The 17,469-nt window shown below is 43.5% G+C and overlaps 1 protein-coding gene across 4 annotated transcripts in view; it reads left to right on the top strand.

Annotated features, from left to right (window-relative positions):
* The window catches only part of HEATR3 (HEAT repeat containing 3), a 73,352-nt gene that overhangs the window by 17,518 nt on the left and 38,365 nt on the right, over positions 1-17,469 (top strand). For all 4 annotated transcript variants that reach the window (XM_059151004.1, XM_059151005.1, XM_059151003.1 and 1 more), the window contains exons 9-13: positions 61-218; positions 486-568; positions 1,461-1,597; positions 8,233-8,321; positions 15,185-15,328. In XM_059151004.1, the coding sequence (XP_059006987.1) occupies positions 61-218; positions 486-568; positions 1,461-1,597; positions 8,233-8,321; positions 15,185-15,328 (611 nt within the window). The remainder of the gene's footprint in view (positions 1-60; positions 219-485; positions 569-1,460; positions 1,598-8,232; positions 8,322-15,184; positions 15,329-17,469) is intronic.

Here is a 17,469-nt window from a genome sequence, read left to right as displayed (position 1 = left end):
GCAGCTTCCATGAGGACTGTGTTAGACACTCCAGTGACGTGTGATTTGTACTCTTCCCAGATCCCTCCGATGATGAGTGGGAAGAGCTTTCTAGCAGTGATGAGAGCGATGCATTTATGGAGAATTCCTTCAGTGAGTGCGGTGGGCAGCTGCTGTCTCCCCTCTGCCTCTCCCATGAGGTTCACACGGCTTTCACCAACTACCTCATCCCAAAGAAGGTAGTCTGTTTCAAGTCCAGCCTCATTGTGGAGCACGGGAAGGAAGGGCTTACGAGAGCTATTCACCATGTATACAAAAGAGGTTTGCTTGCACTTCCAGACTGTGGGCAGCTGGTAAGAAAGAAGCTAGAAGTAACGGTAGTGGGAGTACGCTGGAAAGTAGATCCTTCCGAAGCCTGGAGGTAGTAGGTTGGGACTTGATAAAGGGATCGTGTGTAAACCGATGCTACTTTTTAACCTTTGCTTTGCTGCCTTTCTTAAATCTAGATTTTTGAGAAAACTGCCTTTCCAAACAGCACTGCCGTTGACATATGTTCTAGAAGTCCCACTTGGAAATCTTTGATTAGAAAGTAAGAGCTTTTCTGTTTTCAAAACTCTTTGTCCTTATGTGATTACACAAGAGGATGAACCACTAACTAGAAGAAACTGACTCTCCCCAGATTTAAGAGCCCCATTCCTGTGACTGTTCCCTAGAAAAATGTGTGCATTTGTGCACTAAGCCATGGGAACGTGCATAGCAGTGGGGTTCCAGCTGCCCCAACCAGGAAACAACCTCCGTGTCCGTGAGCAGCAGGAGAAAAAAATAAATTTTGACAGAATCACCCAGTAAAATATATACAGCAGTTATAAAAAAAAAAAAAAAAAAAGAAAGAAAGAAAAAGAAAGAAAAAAAGCTGAACTAGAACATTGAACAAGAAAGTAAGGCCCCCCAAAATATACACATTGCGATTCCGTTCAATAACTGGCAACACTTGACTTTTGTTTTAGAATACATACCTAGGTGGTAGACCCCAAAAGGAGACCAAGAAAGTGCAGATACTGCTGACCTTCAGGGGTCAGAGAGGGAAGGGATAGATGCCCTGTGAGGATGTGAGCTGGGTTTCTTATCTAGGGGCACGATGTTCACTCTATAAACTATTAAACTCTGTATGTGTGTTGAGCACCTTATGTTTGTCCTGTTTCACAATTCAGAATCGTTTTGCTGACGCCGCCATGTGTAGAAATTCTTCCAAAGCAGATCCTTATGACTCATAAAGGGAGTTGTGCCTTGGGCCCCAGGTGCTCAAGCAATTTGATGAGGCAGATAATCAGTTCACCTTAAGATTCTTTGTTCATAGTCATACACACTGCATACAGGTATTCCCAGTCAGAGTCTGAAGCTTAGGTTACAAGGGAATACTGAATACCTCCAGTGGGGTAACCACTGGAGGAGCTGACCGCATTCTTTGCCTTCCTTTCCAGAATGAACACTATTCAGTGCAGAGCCCTCGTGTGTCTCCAGAGTCTTGTATCCCTCCTGGATGTGGACCACCTCGGGGGACCTGCAGCCTTGCAGACACTTGCACAACATCTGTCCCAGCTGCTTTTTTCTCAGCCAGGTAAATAGTTAGGCCTCGCCGTGAAAGACTATTTGGATCAAGCAGAGTTTTGAAGGGTGAGGAACGTGGACTTGGTATTGTGCCGTGCCTGTCCTCCAACCTGCAGAAACCTTTTCCAAGCACAGAGTTGTAGTTGCCAGTGGTGTTGAGTCCAGACAACATTTGTAAGCTGGTCTTTAGGTTATACTGTTATTTTTTATTAAAATTAGTTGCATCCAGTTATATCAGGCCAGTAAGGCTGAATCACAAATATAAATATTAGGCCCCATGAAGATATTTGGGTAATTCTTTAGTCTTTATTTTTCTTCTTCTTCTTCTTCATCTTCTTTTTTTCTAAGATTTTATTTACTTACTTAACAGAGAGAGACAGCGAGAGAGGGAACACAAGCATGGGGATTGGGAGAGAGGGAAGCAGGCTACCCGCTGAGCAGGGAACCTGATGCGGGCGTAGATCCCAGGACCCTAGGATCATGACCTGAGCCGAAGGCAGAGCCTTAACGACCGAGTCACCCAGCGGCCCTTTATTTTTTTTCTTTAACATAAAACCATTTGAGTTATATTTGATCAGGCAATCCGTGCTTGTATTACAGAATTTACAGGTTACTAGAGGACATAAAGCAGAAAGCCTCTCTCCTTTTCCTCATACCATCCAGTTCCTCTCCTAGTGTCCATCGCGCTGCCAATTTTCTTGGGTATTTTTCCATTCTTTTTTTTTTTTTTTTTTTTTTTTTAAAGATTTTTTATTTATTTATTTGACAGAGAGAAATTACAAGTAAGCAGAGAGGCAGGCAGAGAGAGGAGGAAGCAGGCTCCCTGCTGAGCAGAGAGCCCGATGCGGGACTCGATCCCAGGACCCCGAGATCATGACCTGAGCCGAAGGCAGCGGCTTAACCCACTGAGCCACCCAGGCGCCCTATTTTTCCATTCTTAATATAAAAAGTATGTATGTGTTTCTTTGTTTGCTTTTTAAGATTTTATCTAGTTGACAGAGAGAGACATGGTGAGAGAGAGAACACAAGCAGGGGGAGTGGGAGTGGGAGAAGCAGGCTTCCCGCCGAGTGGGGAGCCCGACACAGGGCTTAATCCCAGGACCCCGGAATCATGACCTGAGCCAAAGGCAGACGCTCAACCGACTGAACCACCCAGGAGTCCTATTTTGCACAACATCAAATTAATACAAGGTGCTATGCATTTAGTAGTGCACATTTCAGAAGTTCTAGTCAGTTTTTAAAAATAAATGTTCAGAAACCCATATATAGTTACTGTTCTGTCTCTACTGACCAGCATTTGTCAGTCAGTGGATGTAGTTTTCCAGTGATCTCAGGCTACGCATTCTTTAGCTGGTGTGATCATGTGAAAACTGTGCCCAGCCACACCTAACACAGGACAGAGACAAGACTGGGCAGGCTCTGGCTACAGAGGTGGCTTGTTGGTGTGGCTGGCCGGATAACTATAGCTTTGTGTTTGTCTCCCAGCGTTATAAACCAGGCAGAGATCTGGATGGTTGCAGGGGTGACGTTGGTTACTGGAGAGGGGATGTTTTATCTGACTTCTGCTGATATTCTGGCTGCCTCCAGCCCAGCCACATATCCCGTAGTGGAAGACGGGGGAGGGATGCTATTGCTTAGGCCCACTCCTATCCACCCCTTCATGTGGGCTCCTTGTAGGGAGCTGGGCCACATGGGGTTGTACACAGCCAGGCCCCAGGCAAGAAGGCCTAGCCTATCACAGCTTCCAAGATCTGCCTACCCCAAGGAAATCGTGTCTGCCTGACTGGCAGAACAAATTGCCATTTTTCGGTGGGAATCCCAGTCAAGGTACCAGAAGCTCCATCTCCAGCCAGTATAAAGAACTTGTTCCGCTGGCAGGAAAGCACGTACATTCTGTGCCTCTGCTGCACAGAAAGCATGTGGGTATGTTTCTCTCAGTTCACCTGGCTTTCTGTGGTCACTGATGCTTACACATTTATTACCTGGAAGATCACAGGAAAACAATACCAAGGTCGGCCTTGGAGAAATAATGGAAAGCTTCTGAATTGTGGGAACATAGAATTAAATACTTTACATAAGTTCCAAGTTCATGGACCTTTCCTTATCAGAATGAAATTTTTTTTTTTTTTTTTTTTTTATTTTTTTTTTTTTTATTTTATTTTTTTTTTTTTTTAAATATTTTATTTATTTATTTGACAGAGAGAAATCATAAGTAGATGGAGAGGCAGGCAGAGGGAGAGGGAAGCAGGCTCTCCGCCGAGCAGAGAGCCCGATGCGGGACTCGATCCCAGGACTCCGAGACCATGACCCGAGCCGAAGGCAGCAGCCTAACCCACTGAGCTATCCAGGCGCCCTCAGAATGAAATTTTTGAGGGGTGCCTGGGTGGCTCAGTGGGTTAAGCCTCTGCCTTTGGCTCAGATCATGATCTCAGGGTCCTGGGATTGAGCCCCACATCGGGTTCTCTGCTCAGCAGGGAGCCTGCTTCCCCCTCTCTCTCTGCCTGCCTCTCTGCCTACTTGTGATCTCTCTCTCTCTGTCAAATAAAATATTTTTAAAAAAAGAAAAGAATGAAATTTTTGATAAAGAATTGCTCATATTGGGGCGCCTGGGTGGCTCAGTGGGTTAAGCCGCTGCCTTCGGCTCAGGTCATGATCTCAGGGTCCTGGGATTGAGTCCCGCATCAGGCTCTCTGCTCAGCAGGGAGCCTGCTTCCTCCTCTCTCTCTCTCTGCCTGCCTCTCTGCCTACTTGTGATCTCTCTCTGTCAAATAAATAAATAAAATCTTAAAAAAAAAAAAAAAAAAGAATTGCTCATATTTGGAGATGGTATTCTAAAATTCCTTTGGAACATTGAGATTTATTAAATGATGAAGTCTCGTGGGTTCTATGTGGGTAGTGTCAACCATTATGGGAGAATTTTCTGGGGAGGATGGAGTTTTATTTCTCTAGCTTTTGTGTTACCATGTTTGAATATTAAACGTATGATGATCATACAACTCTGCCTACCTTGCTTTACTTTTAATGCTAATGTTTTTAATGCTAATTAAATTCAGATTTTGGTCCTTGCATTCAGTACATTAACATCTTTGTCTCCTTCATTAAAAGCTATGGCTCTCCAAAACATCAAGAACATTTTAGTAATGTTGTGTTTTCAGGTTGGGTCAGTCTCTCACTTGCTCCATTACATGAATTCTATAATCATTTAGGGTTCCCTGTTTTCCCACATTTGGGAAAGCGGAGAGCTTTCTTTTCGTTCTAATTAAAATGGTAATAGCACCCATTCTGGGATATGTTTCTTATTCTAAATCAGAACATTGAAAACCAGTCTGAAAAAGTCACCTAAATAAAAATTTGCTGCTTAGTTACTTGTGGCTTGACTATTTACATACATCGAGGTGTGCTAGAGATTGTTAGATGCTGTACAAAGTTGTCGAGGGGAAAGATGTCCTCGGTCATCCCTTCTATTTAACTTCTGTTGACATTTACTTAATTTCTTTAACAATACCACATGTGTTGACCTTCACTGAGAATTTATCGGAACGGTAGGGTAGTTTGAAGCTCCTATCCCAAATTTGGATAAATGACCAGAAATATGAATTTAATAAAAATCACCCGATTGTTTCCTTAATTTAGAGAGAGTATGAATTACACATAATGTAAAACAGTAATGTGGTTTATTTTTATTTTTTTTTTTTTTAAGATTATTTATTTATTTATTTGACAGAGAGATTACATGTAGGCAGAGAGGCAGGCAGAGAGAGAGAGGAGGAAGCAGGCTCCCTGCTGAGCAGAGAACCCGATGTGGGACTCGATCCCAGGACTCTGGGATCATGACCTGAGCCGAAGGCAGCGGCTTAAACCACTGAGCCACCCAGGCACCCAGTAATGTGGTTTAGATTAGGGTTTTGTTTTGTTTTTTTTTTTTTTTTTAAGATGTTGGACTTTATTTTTTAAGATTTTTTTTTTTTTTTTTTTATTTATGTGTCAGAGAGAGAGCGAGCGAGAGTGAGCACAGGCAGACAGAGTGGAAGGCAGAGTCAGAGGGAGCAAGGATCCCGATGTGGGACTCGATCCCAGGATGCTGGGATCATGACCTGAGCCGAAGGCAGCTGCTTAACCAACTGAGCCACCCAGGCGTCCCTAGATTAGGGTTTTGAATCTAAGGTTGTGGTTATTTTTCTAAGAATGCAAGACAGGAAAAATTGTTTCTGAATGTGTTCTAGCTCATTGAATGATTTCCTCATGATATAGATTTGTTGTTTTATGTGCAGTTCATGAATTTCTAGGGCTACACTTCATAGCTGTGATCAGATTTAAATATACCCTGCTTTTAGAGCCATGGCAACTTTTCGAGTTTTAGTAGTAACAACTTCACAGCAAGTTTTGAGTGCCTTTTAGGTACTAGACTTTATGAGCGAGGCATTGTTACCCCACCTTCCTGGTAAGGAAGCTGGGATTTAGGGAGGTTGAGGAACCCCTGCAGGGGCACTCATTCCTTTGGCACATGCTTTTTTTTTTTTTTTTTTTTTTTAAGATTTTTATTTATTTATTTGAGAGAGCACAAGAATGAGAGAGAGCGTGAGTGGTGGGAGAGGGAACAGCAAGCTCCCCACTAAGCAGGGAGCCCAGCCTGGGGCTCGATCCCAGGACCCTAGGATCATGACCTGAGCTGAATGCAGACACTTAACTGAGTGAGCCACCCAGGCACCCCTTAAAATTTTATTTATTTATTTGACAGAGAAGGAGAGAGCACCAGCAGGGGGAATGGCAGGCAGAGGGAGAGTAGGAAGCAGTCTCTCTGCTGAGTAGGGACCCCAATGTGCACTTGATCCCAGGACCCTGGGATCATGACCTGAGCTGAAGGCCAATGCGTAACTGACTGAGCCACCCAGGTGCCCCTAGCCCATACTTACTGAACTCTCTATGCCACGCACCATTCTAGATCCAAGGATTACAGGCATGAATGAGATAGGCAAGACCACGATGCTCATGGAGCTTACAGTCTCAGATGAATAAAGATTTAAATGTAATTTCGTCGCAGAAGAAAAAAATAAAAGCAGAATTGGTTGACATGGTGGCTGGGTTCCAAGGGCCTATTAGATGGGTTCGTGTGGAAAGGGCTGTCTGAGGAAGTGACATTTGACCAGAGACCAAAAGGTGGGTCACATAATGTCAGAGGTAGGATTCCATCCCAGGCCTGTCTGATCCTAAAGCTATACTAGTGTCCATTCTGTGAAATGTACAGGAGTTTCCTAATTCAGTACATAATGTATATCTGATCGTGAGAGGCAAAAAATATCGAATAAGCTCTGATTCAGATTTGTATGGAAGCTGCCTCATTCTCATGCAGGCAGCCCCCAAAGGGGCATCGGAATCTTTATAGGGCTCCAGGCATCAGAGCGCAGAAAGCCAAGGTATTTATCGCATCCCCAAACTTTGTGGCTTAAAACAACAATAATCATGTGTTTCCTCATGGTTTCTGTAGGTCAGGAATTTAGCGCACAGTGGAGATGGTTTGTCTCAACTCCACAATGTTTAGGCCAGGGTTTCTCAACTAGGGGCAGCTCCCTTCCCCATGCCGCATCCCCCCCACGCCAGGGGCCATTTGGCAATGTCTAGAGGCATTTTTTTGTTGTTGTTACAACTTAGGGGTTGCTGCTGTTATCTAGAGGACAGAGGCCAGGGATGCTGCTGAATATCCTATGGTGTGTAGGAATTATCCGTGCAGAATATCCAGTGGTGGGGTTGAGAAAACTCTACCCTAGGGCTTCCGCTGGAGAACAAGGAGCCAGAATCGTCTGAAGTCTCGTTCATGTTGATGGTTGGTTCACAGGGGCTGTCAGTCCAAGCAAGATGACCTTGCCATGTGACCTAGGCTTCCTTACAGCATGGTGGCTGGGTTCCAAGAGCAAGAGTTGAGGGAGAGAATGGAGAGAGCAAACACTTGTGAGTCAGGTGTGGGTCATGTTGCCTTTCACGACCTGGCCTGTCACGTTCATGTGTCCTGTTGGTTGACATCACAAAGTCCCCCACCCCCACAAAGGGAGGGGAAATAGACCGTCATGATTATTTTCGAACAGTATAATCTACCACAGCAAGTCCCTCACTTCCCCTTCCCATCACAGGAGTAAGAAAGAAAAGAGTAAAAATGAGCAGGAATGGGAAGGAGAAGTTGGGTCGGTAAAAACCACAGAAGTGACTGAAACCACGGACGTATAGTGGCCCAGCCTTGCGCAAGCAATAGTTCTTGGCTAGGCAGTAGGTTTGGGCTGCCCAGGAAGCACTCTGATTTGTGAGACCTCTCTGTGCGAGGTTTGCCCAGCACCGTGATGGCAATCTATGAAAAGCTGAATTGCGTCTATGAAAGCTAGCTTAGGTAAAGCCCGAAGTAAATGAAAATCCAGCATCTAGAAGGCAAGGACTGTCTGTAGAATGCTCCCTTATTATGGTTATTTCAATTGTGGACGTCTTTCAAAGTCAAGTGTACAGTTCACAGGGGGCTCTTAACTAGAAGTTTGGGATTAACATCGAAAATATTTTAATTAGAATAGCATATATTAACATTTAACATGTGTTTTGATTCTTTTTTTTTTTTTACAAACTAACTTAGAGAAGACAAATTTATATTTCACTTTTGTGTTTTAGATTTTGCTGAGCATGTTGACTTTCTAGAAGCCATAAGTAGTGCCTTGAGGGCCCTTTTGCAAACAATGGCCTCCAAGAACATTTCTCAGGTAAGATTTTTTAAAAAAATTTTATATGAAACCCACAAAGATTCTGTATTATGGAAGCAAACTTAATTACTTAACTGTTTTTTTTTTTTTAAGATTTTTATTTATTTATTTGACAGAAAGATCACAAGTAGGCAGAGAGGCAGGCAGAGGAGGAGGAAAAGCAGGCTTCCTGCTGAGCAGAGAGCCTGATGCAGGACTCCATCCCAGGACCCTGAGACCATGACCTGAACCAAAGGCAAAGGCTTAACCCTCTGAGCCACCCCGGTGCCCCTTAAATTTTTTTTTTTTTTTTTTTTTAAGTATTCCTCTTAGAAGAGGAGTGTATGATCCTTATAAAAAGAAAGTAAAAATCCTTAAAATAGAAAGTAATGTATTTTGTTTCTTCCCACCACTGCTACCAACACACACACACACACACACACACACACACAGATTTTTGTACTGATGTAACTTAGTTGACATACCTGTCACAAATGTCTTCTATGAATGTCATTTGTCTTCTTTAACATTTTACAGAAATTTTCATGTCTGCCTGCTGACCCTCCACAGTAATCCAGCGGCATCTCTGTGATAGCTGCTCTCCCACTTTTATTCTTTGCTTTATTATTAAGGAAATTTTCAGACACCTCTAAAAGCAGAGAGATTAGTGTCACATGAACTGCAGGAGTCTCGGAGTTAGCAGTGTCCTGGCGTTCTGTGTGGCTTTTTCTGGATTGCTTTAAAGCAAATCATGTTCCTTTACCCATAAGTATTTTATCACGTGCTTCATTACGTGTCTGTGACAGAAAATGGACTTCTAAAAACCTCAACCACAGTACCATACCCCCAAATTAATGGCATTGCTTAATTATCAGTCAATATGCAGCCTGATTTCAGTTTTTCCTGATTTCCACAAAAATGTCTTTTTCAGTTGTTTTGTTCAAATCAAAATCCAAACAAGATCCACTTACTGCTTTTGGTTGATACTTTGGTTTAAAAAAAAAATTTTTTTTAATGGCCTTAGTGAGGATTTATTTCACATACCAGCCATACAATTCACCCATTTAAAGTGCACAGTTCAGGGGTGCCTGGGTGGCTCACTCATTAAGCATCTGCCTTCAGCTCAGGTCATGATCCCAGGGCCCTGGGATGGAGTCCCACATGGGGCTCCCTGCTCCGAGGGAAGCCTGTTTCTTCCTCTCCCTCTCCTACTCCTCTGCTTGTGCTCTCTCTCTTGCTGTCTCTCTCTCTGTGTCACATAAATAAAATCTTAAAAAAATAAATAAAGTGCACAGTTCAGGGGCGACTGGGTGGCTTAGTCGGTTAAGTTTCTGCCTTCGGCTCGGGTCCTGATTCTCAGTCCTGGGATCGAGCCCCAAGTCAGGTTCCCTACTCAGTGGGGAGTCTGCTGCTTCCTCTGTTCCTCACCCCGCTTCTGTTCTCTCTTACTCGCTCTCAAAAAAATAAAATCTTTAAAAAATAAGTAAATGAAGTGCACGATTGAGTGGTTTTAATATATTCACAGATTATTAAATCTCTTAGTTTAAAACATTTTTCCTACCAACCCCCCCTCCCTATATTATTTATTCATTGAAGAACTATTATTTGTCCTATAGAATTTTTCCCATTATGGGATTTGGCCGGTTTCTCACCATGGTATTGTTGACATGTCTCTCTCTTATTCATGCATCCTGTAAACTGGGAACTAGATCTAGAGTCTTTTTTTTTTTTTTAGAGATTTTATTTATTTATTTGACAGAGAGACCACAAGTAGGCAGAGAGGCAGGCAGAGAGAGGAGGAAAAAGGCTCCCTGCTGAGCAGAGAGCTGGATGTGGGGCTCGATCCCAGGACCCTGGGATCATGACCCGAGCTGAAGGCAGAGGCTTTAACCCTCTGAGCCACCCAGGCTTCCCTAGATCTAGAGTCTTAATTAGATTCAGGATCAGATTTTTTGGGAAGAATAATTAATAGTGCTGTATGTATTTTCTACTTTTATATCACAAATTATATATTTTCATAAATTGGTGATGTTAAGATTAATCAGTGGATTCGGGGCACCTGGGTGGCCCAGTTGGCAAAGTGGCTGCCTTGGACTCAGGTCATGATCTTGGGGTCCTGGGATTGAGCCTGTCATCAGGCTTTGTGCTCAGCAGGGAGTCTGCTTCTCCCTCTGCCCCTCCCCTGACTCATTCGTTTTCTTTGACAGACAGAGGTCACAGGTAGGCAGAGAGGCAGGCAGACAGAGAGGAAGGGAAGCAGACGCCCTGCTGAGCAGGGAGTCCAATGCTAAGGACCGAGACCTGAGCAGAAGGCAGAGGCTTTAACCCACTGAGCCACCCAGGCACCCTTCCTCTCTCTTTAATAAAGGATTAATCAATGAATTCACTTAATGGTTGTAGCCAGCAGTGATTAATATTGTCTAGATCTATTATTTATCAGTGGTTGCAAAATGGAGACATCTTAATTTTGTCATTTCTTTTACATTTACTAGCTGTGATTCTTCTTCTTCTTCTTCTTCTTTTTTTTTTTTTAAAGATTTTGTTTATTTGGCAGACAGAGAGAGAAGGGAGCAGACTCCCTGCTGAGCAGAAAGCCTGATTCAGGGCTAAATCCCAGGACCCTGGGATCATGACCCGAACCAAAGGCAGAGGCTTTAACCTACTGAGCTACCCAGGCGCCCCAGCTATGATTCTTCTTCTTCTTCTTTTTTTAAAAACATTTTATTTATTTATTTGAAAGAGAGAGAGAGAATGAGAGGGGAGAAGGTCAGAGGGAGAAGCAGACTCCCCACGGAGCTGGGAGCCTGATTCGGGACTGGATCCTGGGACTTTGGAATCATGACCTGAGCCAAAGGCAGTTGCTTACCCAACTGAGCCACCCACGCAGCCCAGCTGTGATTCTTCTATAAGAACTTTCTGTCTCATCAGTTATTTGGTAACTTTGAAATAAAGCTCATACCAAAAAGATAGGATTTTTCCAAAATAATGAATTAGTGCCCTTAGCAGTCTCTAAAAGTGGTGAGTGAGGTGTTTGTTTGTTTGTTTGTTTTTTTAAATATCATTATGAACTCATGGGACTTTTTTGTTTGTTTTGTTTTTAAGATTTATTTATTTATTAAGGATTTTATTTATTTGTCGGAGAAAGAGAGTCAGAGACAGCACAAGCAGGGGGAGAGGCAGGCAGAGGGAGAAGCAGGCTCCCTGCAGAGCAAGGAGCCTGATGTGCAACTGGATCCCAGGACCCTGGGATCACGACCCCAGCCAAAGGCAGACACCCAAACCACTGAGCCACCTAAGTGTCCCATTTATTTACTTATTTATTTATTTATTTTAGAGAGAGAGAGTAGGAGAGAGAGTAGCATGAGTAGAAGGGGCGGATGGGGAGGGAGAGAGAATCCTAAGCAGATTCCCTGCTGAACACAGAGCCCCACTTGGGACTTGATCTCACAACCCCTCTGAGACCGTATAGTCAGATTGCTGTGTTTTCAAGTTACTTGACAATATTCTCTTTCTGGCTTGTTGTAAAGTTAGCTTCAGTTGTTTTAGCTTTCTTTCTTTCTTTCTTCCTTTCTTTTTTTTTAGCTTTCCTTTTTTTAAGAGACTTAATTTTTTTAAAAAAGATTTATTTATTGGGCCCCTGGGTGGCTCAGGAGGTTAAGCCTCTGCCTTCGGCTCAGGACATGATCCCAGGGTCCTGGGATCGAGGCCCACATCGGACTCTCTGCTCAGCAGGGAGCCTGTTTCCTCCTCTCTCTCTGCCTGCCTCTCTGCCTACTTGTGATCTCTGTCTATCAAATAAATAAATAAAATCTTAAAAAAAAAAAAGATTTATTTATTTATTTGTTTGTTTATTTATTTGACAGAGATCACAAGTAGGCAGAGAGGTAGGCGGAGAGGGGTAGAGGGGAGCAGGCTCCCTGCTTAGCAGAGAGCCCGATGCAGGACTTGATCCCAGGACCCTGACTTCTCCCCCTTATGCGCTGTCTCTCTCAAATAAATAAATAAAATCTTTAAAATAAATAAATTTGTGGGACGCCTGGGTGGCTCAGTTGGTTAAGCGGCTGCCTTCGGCTCAGGTCGTGATCCCAGTGTCCTGGGATCGAGTCTCACATCGGGCTCCTTGCTCGGCAGGGAGCCTGCTTCTCCCTCTGACTCTGCCTGCCACTCTGTCTGCCTGTGCTTGCTCTCCCTCTCTCTCTCTCGGACAAATAAATAAATAAAATCTTAAAAAAAAAAATAAAAATAAAAATAAATAAAATAAATAAATTTGCATTTGTCTTACAGTAGGAGATTGGATGTCTCTTTATGTGCTTCAAGGGCCTTTGCATTTTTTTTTTTCTGTAACCGCTTCTGTCTTTTGCCAGTTTTGCTATTAGGTCGGTGTCTTTTTCTTCTTGGAATATAAGGGCAAATCTTGGCCTCGCCCCCAATCCACTGAAGCAGCAACTTTGAGGAGGGGCCCCGTGATCTGTATTTTAATGGTTCTCTGGGTGATTGGCTTGCACACAGTTTGGGGACCAGTGTGCTAAACCATCCCTGCCCCTTTTCTAAAATCTTCCAGTTTTGATTAACATGTCATTAGGCCATACCACCCACTTCTCTTGCTTACAGCCACCTACTATGCGCTGGGCCACCCTTTGTTCCTTGAAGATTCTTGCTGTTGGGGTTTGCTACTCTTTGCTAGTCTTGTGATGATTCTGGGTGACTTCAAGATCCACATAGATGTCCCCCCATTACCTGGCTTCGAAGTTCTTGGACCTCCCTTTCTCCAGCAGTCTGGTCTTCCTTCCCTACCTTAGTCATTCCATGGCCACACCCTGGAGCGGTGCTTCCCAAACTTTATCTTGGTCCACAGTTTAATGAGAACATCTCTGGTGCTTTACTGTTAAATACAGTATGTGCTGTTGGCATCTAGTCTAAACTTTTTCAGTTTTTTTCTTTGTATATTTGAGAATTTTTTTCAAGAACATAACTTTTTTTTTTTTAAAGATTTTATTTATTTATTTGACAGAGAGAAATCACAAGTAGACGGAGAGGCAGGCAGAGAGAGAGAGAGAGGGAAGCAGGCTCCCTGCCGAGCAGAGAGCCCGATGCGGGACTCGATCCCAGGAGCCTGAGATCATGACCTGAGCCGAAGGCAGCGGCTTAACCCACTGAGCCACCCAGGCGCCCCAAGAACATAACTTTTGACCCTCAATTTCTTTGACATGGGAATGGTAATAATGGAGAGAGGATTAGAAAACCCTATACTGTTGGGCCATGGGAATATAAAGTCTTTTTATTGATGTTCCATGATCTTCAGCAGTAGCTAACTGGACCAGCCTGACACTTAAAGAGAATTCCTCCCAGCTCATGCTCAGTTAATGAGCATTCTGGGCATTCATATATATTAAGACCATAAATTCTCAGGTTGACTGTACATTGGGCCCGAGCATGGAATTCGAGGACTAGAAGGAACCTGGCTCTCGTGCTTTCCAAGGAGTGGAAAACCAGGGACCAGAGTAGCTGAGTAACAGCACTGAGAGTGCAGTACAACTGTCCAGCTCCCTGTCCATTTCCCTGCCTTGTTGGCTTGCGCACATGAGGCAGCTTGCCTTTGTGACTCCGGCTGGTAATAAAGCAGCACGCCTTCGGCATTCCCGGCAGCCTTGTTCAGCTGGGAGGCATCCCAGGGTTGGCGGGATTGTTTCCATTAGATTATTTCCTAAGAAACCGGGGCATATTAGCTGTTACCTTTAGGTTTGGCAGAAGCACTGCAGATGATTCAGAGTTTGATTTAGAACTGTTCAGTGTGTTTACGTATAATAATTTCTAACAGTTAGTGAGTTCTTGATGTGCTTTATTTAATTCTTAAAGCAACTCTGCAGGGTGACCACTGTCCCCGTGTCCCTGATGGGGAAATGGAGACCTTAGTTGGGGAGGGGAGAGAGAGGAGCCAGGATATGAACCCAGGATGTCTGACCCCAAGTCCTCAGTCACCACACTGCGCTGGTGCTCACAGGTGAGGGTTTGGCAACACGACAACTTGAGTTCTCTGGTGATATCTGCATCCACGGGTGTGTTCAGATTAGCTTAGAATGAAAATTATCACTACGCAGTAGAAGTACTCTATAATTTAATGGTTTCTACAATCTCTAATAATTTCCTGTAACAACACACATCTCAACTTGTATGGCTTCAGTCTATTTTTTTTTTTTTTTTTAGATTTTATTTATTTATTTGACAGACAGAGATCACAAGTAGGCAAAGAGGCAGGCAGAGAGAGAGAGAGGAGGAAGCAGGCTCCCTGCAGAGCAGAGAGCCCTTCAGCTAATTTTTATTAAAGCTACATATTCTATGTACACTTTCGAAACATTTTTTTTTGATCAATGTTTAAAAGAAATTAGGATCTCTTTAAATAGGTTTGTGTACATCTGACTGAAAGTTGTCTTTTTTTTTTTTTTTTAAAGATCTTATTTATTTATTTGAGGGAGAGAGAACACAAGCAGGGTAGGAGAGGAGGCCAGAGGGAGAGGGAAAGGGAGAAGCAGATTCCCCAATGAGTGGGAAACCCGACACGGGCCTTAATCCCAGGGCCCCAGGCTCATGACCTGAGCTAAAGAGAGATACTTGGCTAACTAAGCCACCCAGATGCCCCCCAAAAGCCTTCTTCAAGTAAAACTAATGGGAAACGAAGTCCCTCTTCTGGGCTTACAGCTGTGGTAGATTGAATAATGACAGTGACGTGAACAGGCCCCATATTCATTCAGAATTACCAGCTGTACTGGGCACTGATTAGGTATGTAATAACTTCTCTGTTGTTGGCATTCCTGTCACTACTGTTGCACATGCTGTTGGCATTGGCTGAGTTTAACACTGTAAATATTCTCTTTCCTTTTCAACAGTGTATGACTCCCAATCAGTTGATGACATTATGCACAGCCGGCATTCACAGTGGGAACACCGGGGTTAGAGTAAACGTTGTTAGTATTTTAGGAATCACGGGCAGCGTTCTCGCCAAAGAAGATGGAACACTGGAAACTCTTAAGGTAAAACTATATGCTTCCAACGTAAAACATTAAATCGTTAGAAAGAGGGGGAAGAGTAAACTGTTGGTGTGGGGTTTTTAAAAACTTCTATGGACATCTTGAGAAGAAATCCTATCGAGAAGTTGCTTACTAAGGTACATTATTAAAATATGCCCCTTGGTTTGATTTGCCTATATGAATTAGGTAGGCATTTGAAAAACTGAGTTGCATTTGGCCATTTAACTTTATTCCTGAGATACTTTTTCAGAAATAAATTTGTCTTTAGTGAAAGGCCCAGTTGTGAATTGTCCCAGGTGCCTCTGCCTTTGCTGTTGCATAAAACGTATGCATATTATATTCTCGTACTGATGGAGGAACAACTCCCCAGTTGCCTTAGCATGCCAGACTAAAGCACATTCTGAACGATACCGCACAGTCCACTCTACTATCACTGTGTAAGTTTTAAATGGGAACCGCATTAGGAACTCACTCAGCATATTTGTTTATAGCATTTTATCTCAGCATGGTTGCTGGGGAACTACACTACTAGAGACACAGCATCCCTAGGAACTAAAAGGACTGTGGTAGTAAAATTGTCGTTCTTTGTGCTAATAATAATTGCTGAAATATTGATTACTTATTAATGGGTAATAAACTATTAGACTTCCTGAGAACTTTACAACAACGACTGGTTTTTGTTTTTGTTTTATTTTTAAGTAGGCTCCATGCCCAACTCACAGCACTGAGGTTGAGAACAGAGTGGAGATCAAGAGCTGAACGCTTGGGGTGGCTGGGAGTCTTAGTCTGTTGAGCATCTGACTCTTGATTTTGGCTCAAGTCATGATCTCAGGGTGATGAGATCGAGCCCTATGTTGGCTCAGCATGGAGTCTGCTTCTCTCGCCCTGTCTCCCTGTGCCTCTCCCCCTGTTCTTTCTCGTACTCTCTCAAAAAAAAAGAAGAACTGGATGCTTAACTAGACTGGGCCACCCAGGGACCCCAGTGACTGATATTTTTTAGAACCTATTTTTAAAAGATGATACATGCATGTAACAATACATTCAGAAAAGTAGAAAAGAATATATAATGAAAGACCCCTCTCCATTACTAACTTTCCAGCCCCCCCAGTTTGACTCTAGAGAAACAGCCACGGTTACTCCATTCTTCTGTTTATTCTAGGGAATTTTGATATATAGACACATTAGTGAGAGAGAACGTAGCCATGTGGCTGTGTATGTGTATGCAGATACAGATGAGCGTGTGCGTGTTTCATCACTTCCTGCTCCCTAAGACTATAATTTCCAAGATCCACGTAGGAGGAGCAGCAGGTTTTTCTCAGGCATAACATGTGATTGGCTCAGTGGGTTGAGCCGCTGCCTTCGGCTCGGGTCATGATCTCAGGGTCCTGGGATCGAGTCCCGCATCGGGCTCTCTGCTCAGCAGGGAGCCTGCTTCCTCCTCTCTCTCTGCCTTCCTCTCTGCCTACTTGTGATCTCTCTCTGTCGAATAAATAAATAAAATCTTTAAAAAAAAAAAAAAAATTTTTTTAAGATTTTATTTATTTATTTGAGAGAGAGCACCGGTAGCGGGTGCGGTGAGGGGAGGAGCGGGGCAAGGGCACGCAGCAGAGGGAGAGAGAGAAGCAGACTCCCCACTAAGCAGGATGTCTGACATGGGGCCTCATCCCAGGACCCTGAGCTCAAGACCGGAGCCGAAGGAGGCACTTAACCAACTGAGCCACCTGGTGCCCGCTCACTGTTTAATGTCTTCAGCATGGTCCATCCTCACATGTTTCCATTTGTTCCACAAGCATCTATTTATGGATAGTTTGTTTAAATGAGGATCTAAGTCAAGTCTACATGTTATGTTTGGCTTTGGATCGTCTAAGCTTCTCTCAATCTAGAAACTTCTTTCCCTTCCATTACCCTGGCACTACCTCTCATCACCTGCTTTTTGTTTTTGTTTTTTCTTTCTTTCTTTCTTAAGTAAGCTCTATGCAAAACATGGGGCTTGAACTCATGACCCTGAGATCAGGAGTCACATGCTCTATTGACCGAGCCAGCTGGTCACCTCTACTACCACCTGTTTATTCCTCAAATCCTGGGGTCAGTTGTCTCACAACCTCTAGCCTTCTGGATTTGTCTGATTGCCTCCATTTGGCGTT

This window comes from Mustela lutreola, chromosome 16 (genome assembly GCF_030435805.1).
Source record: "Mustela lutreola isolate mMusLut2 chromosome 16, mMusLut2.pri, whole genome shotgun sequence".
Lineage (NCBI taxonomy): Eukaryota > Metazoa > Chordata > Mammalia > Carnivora > Mustelidae > Mustela > Mustela lutreola.
Note: the sequence above shows the minus strand (reverse complement) of the source record. Positions and strands in the feature narration are given on the sequence as shown.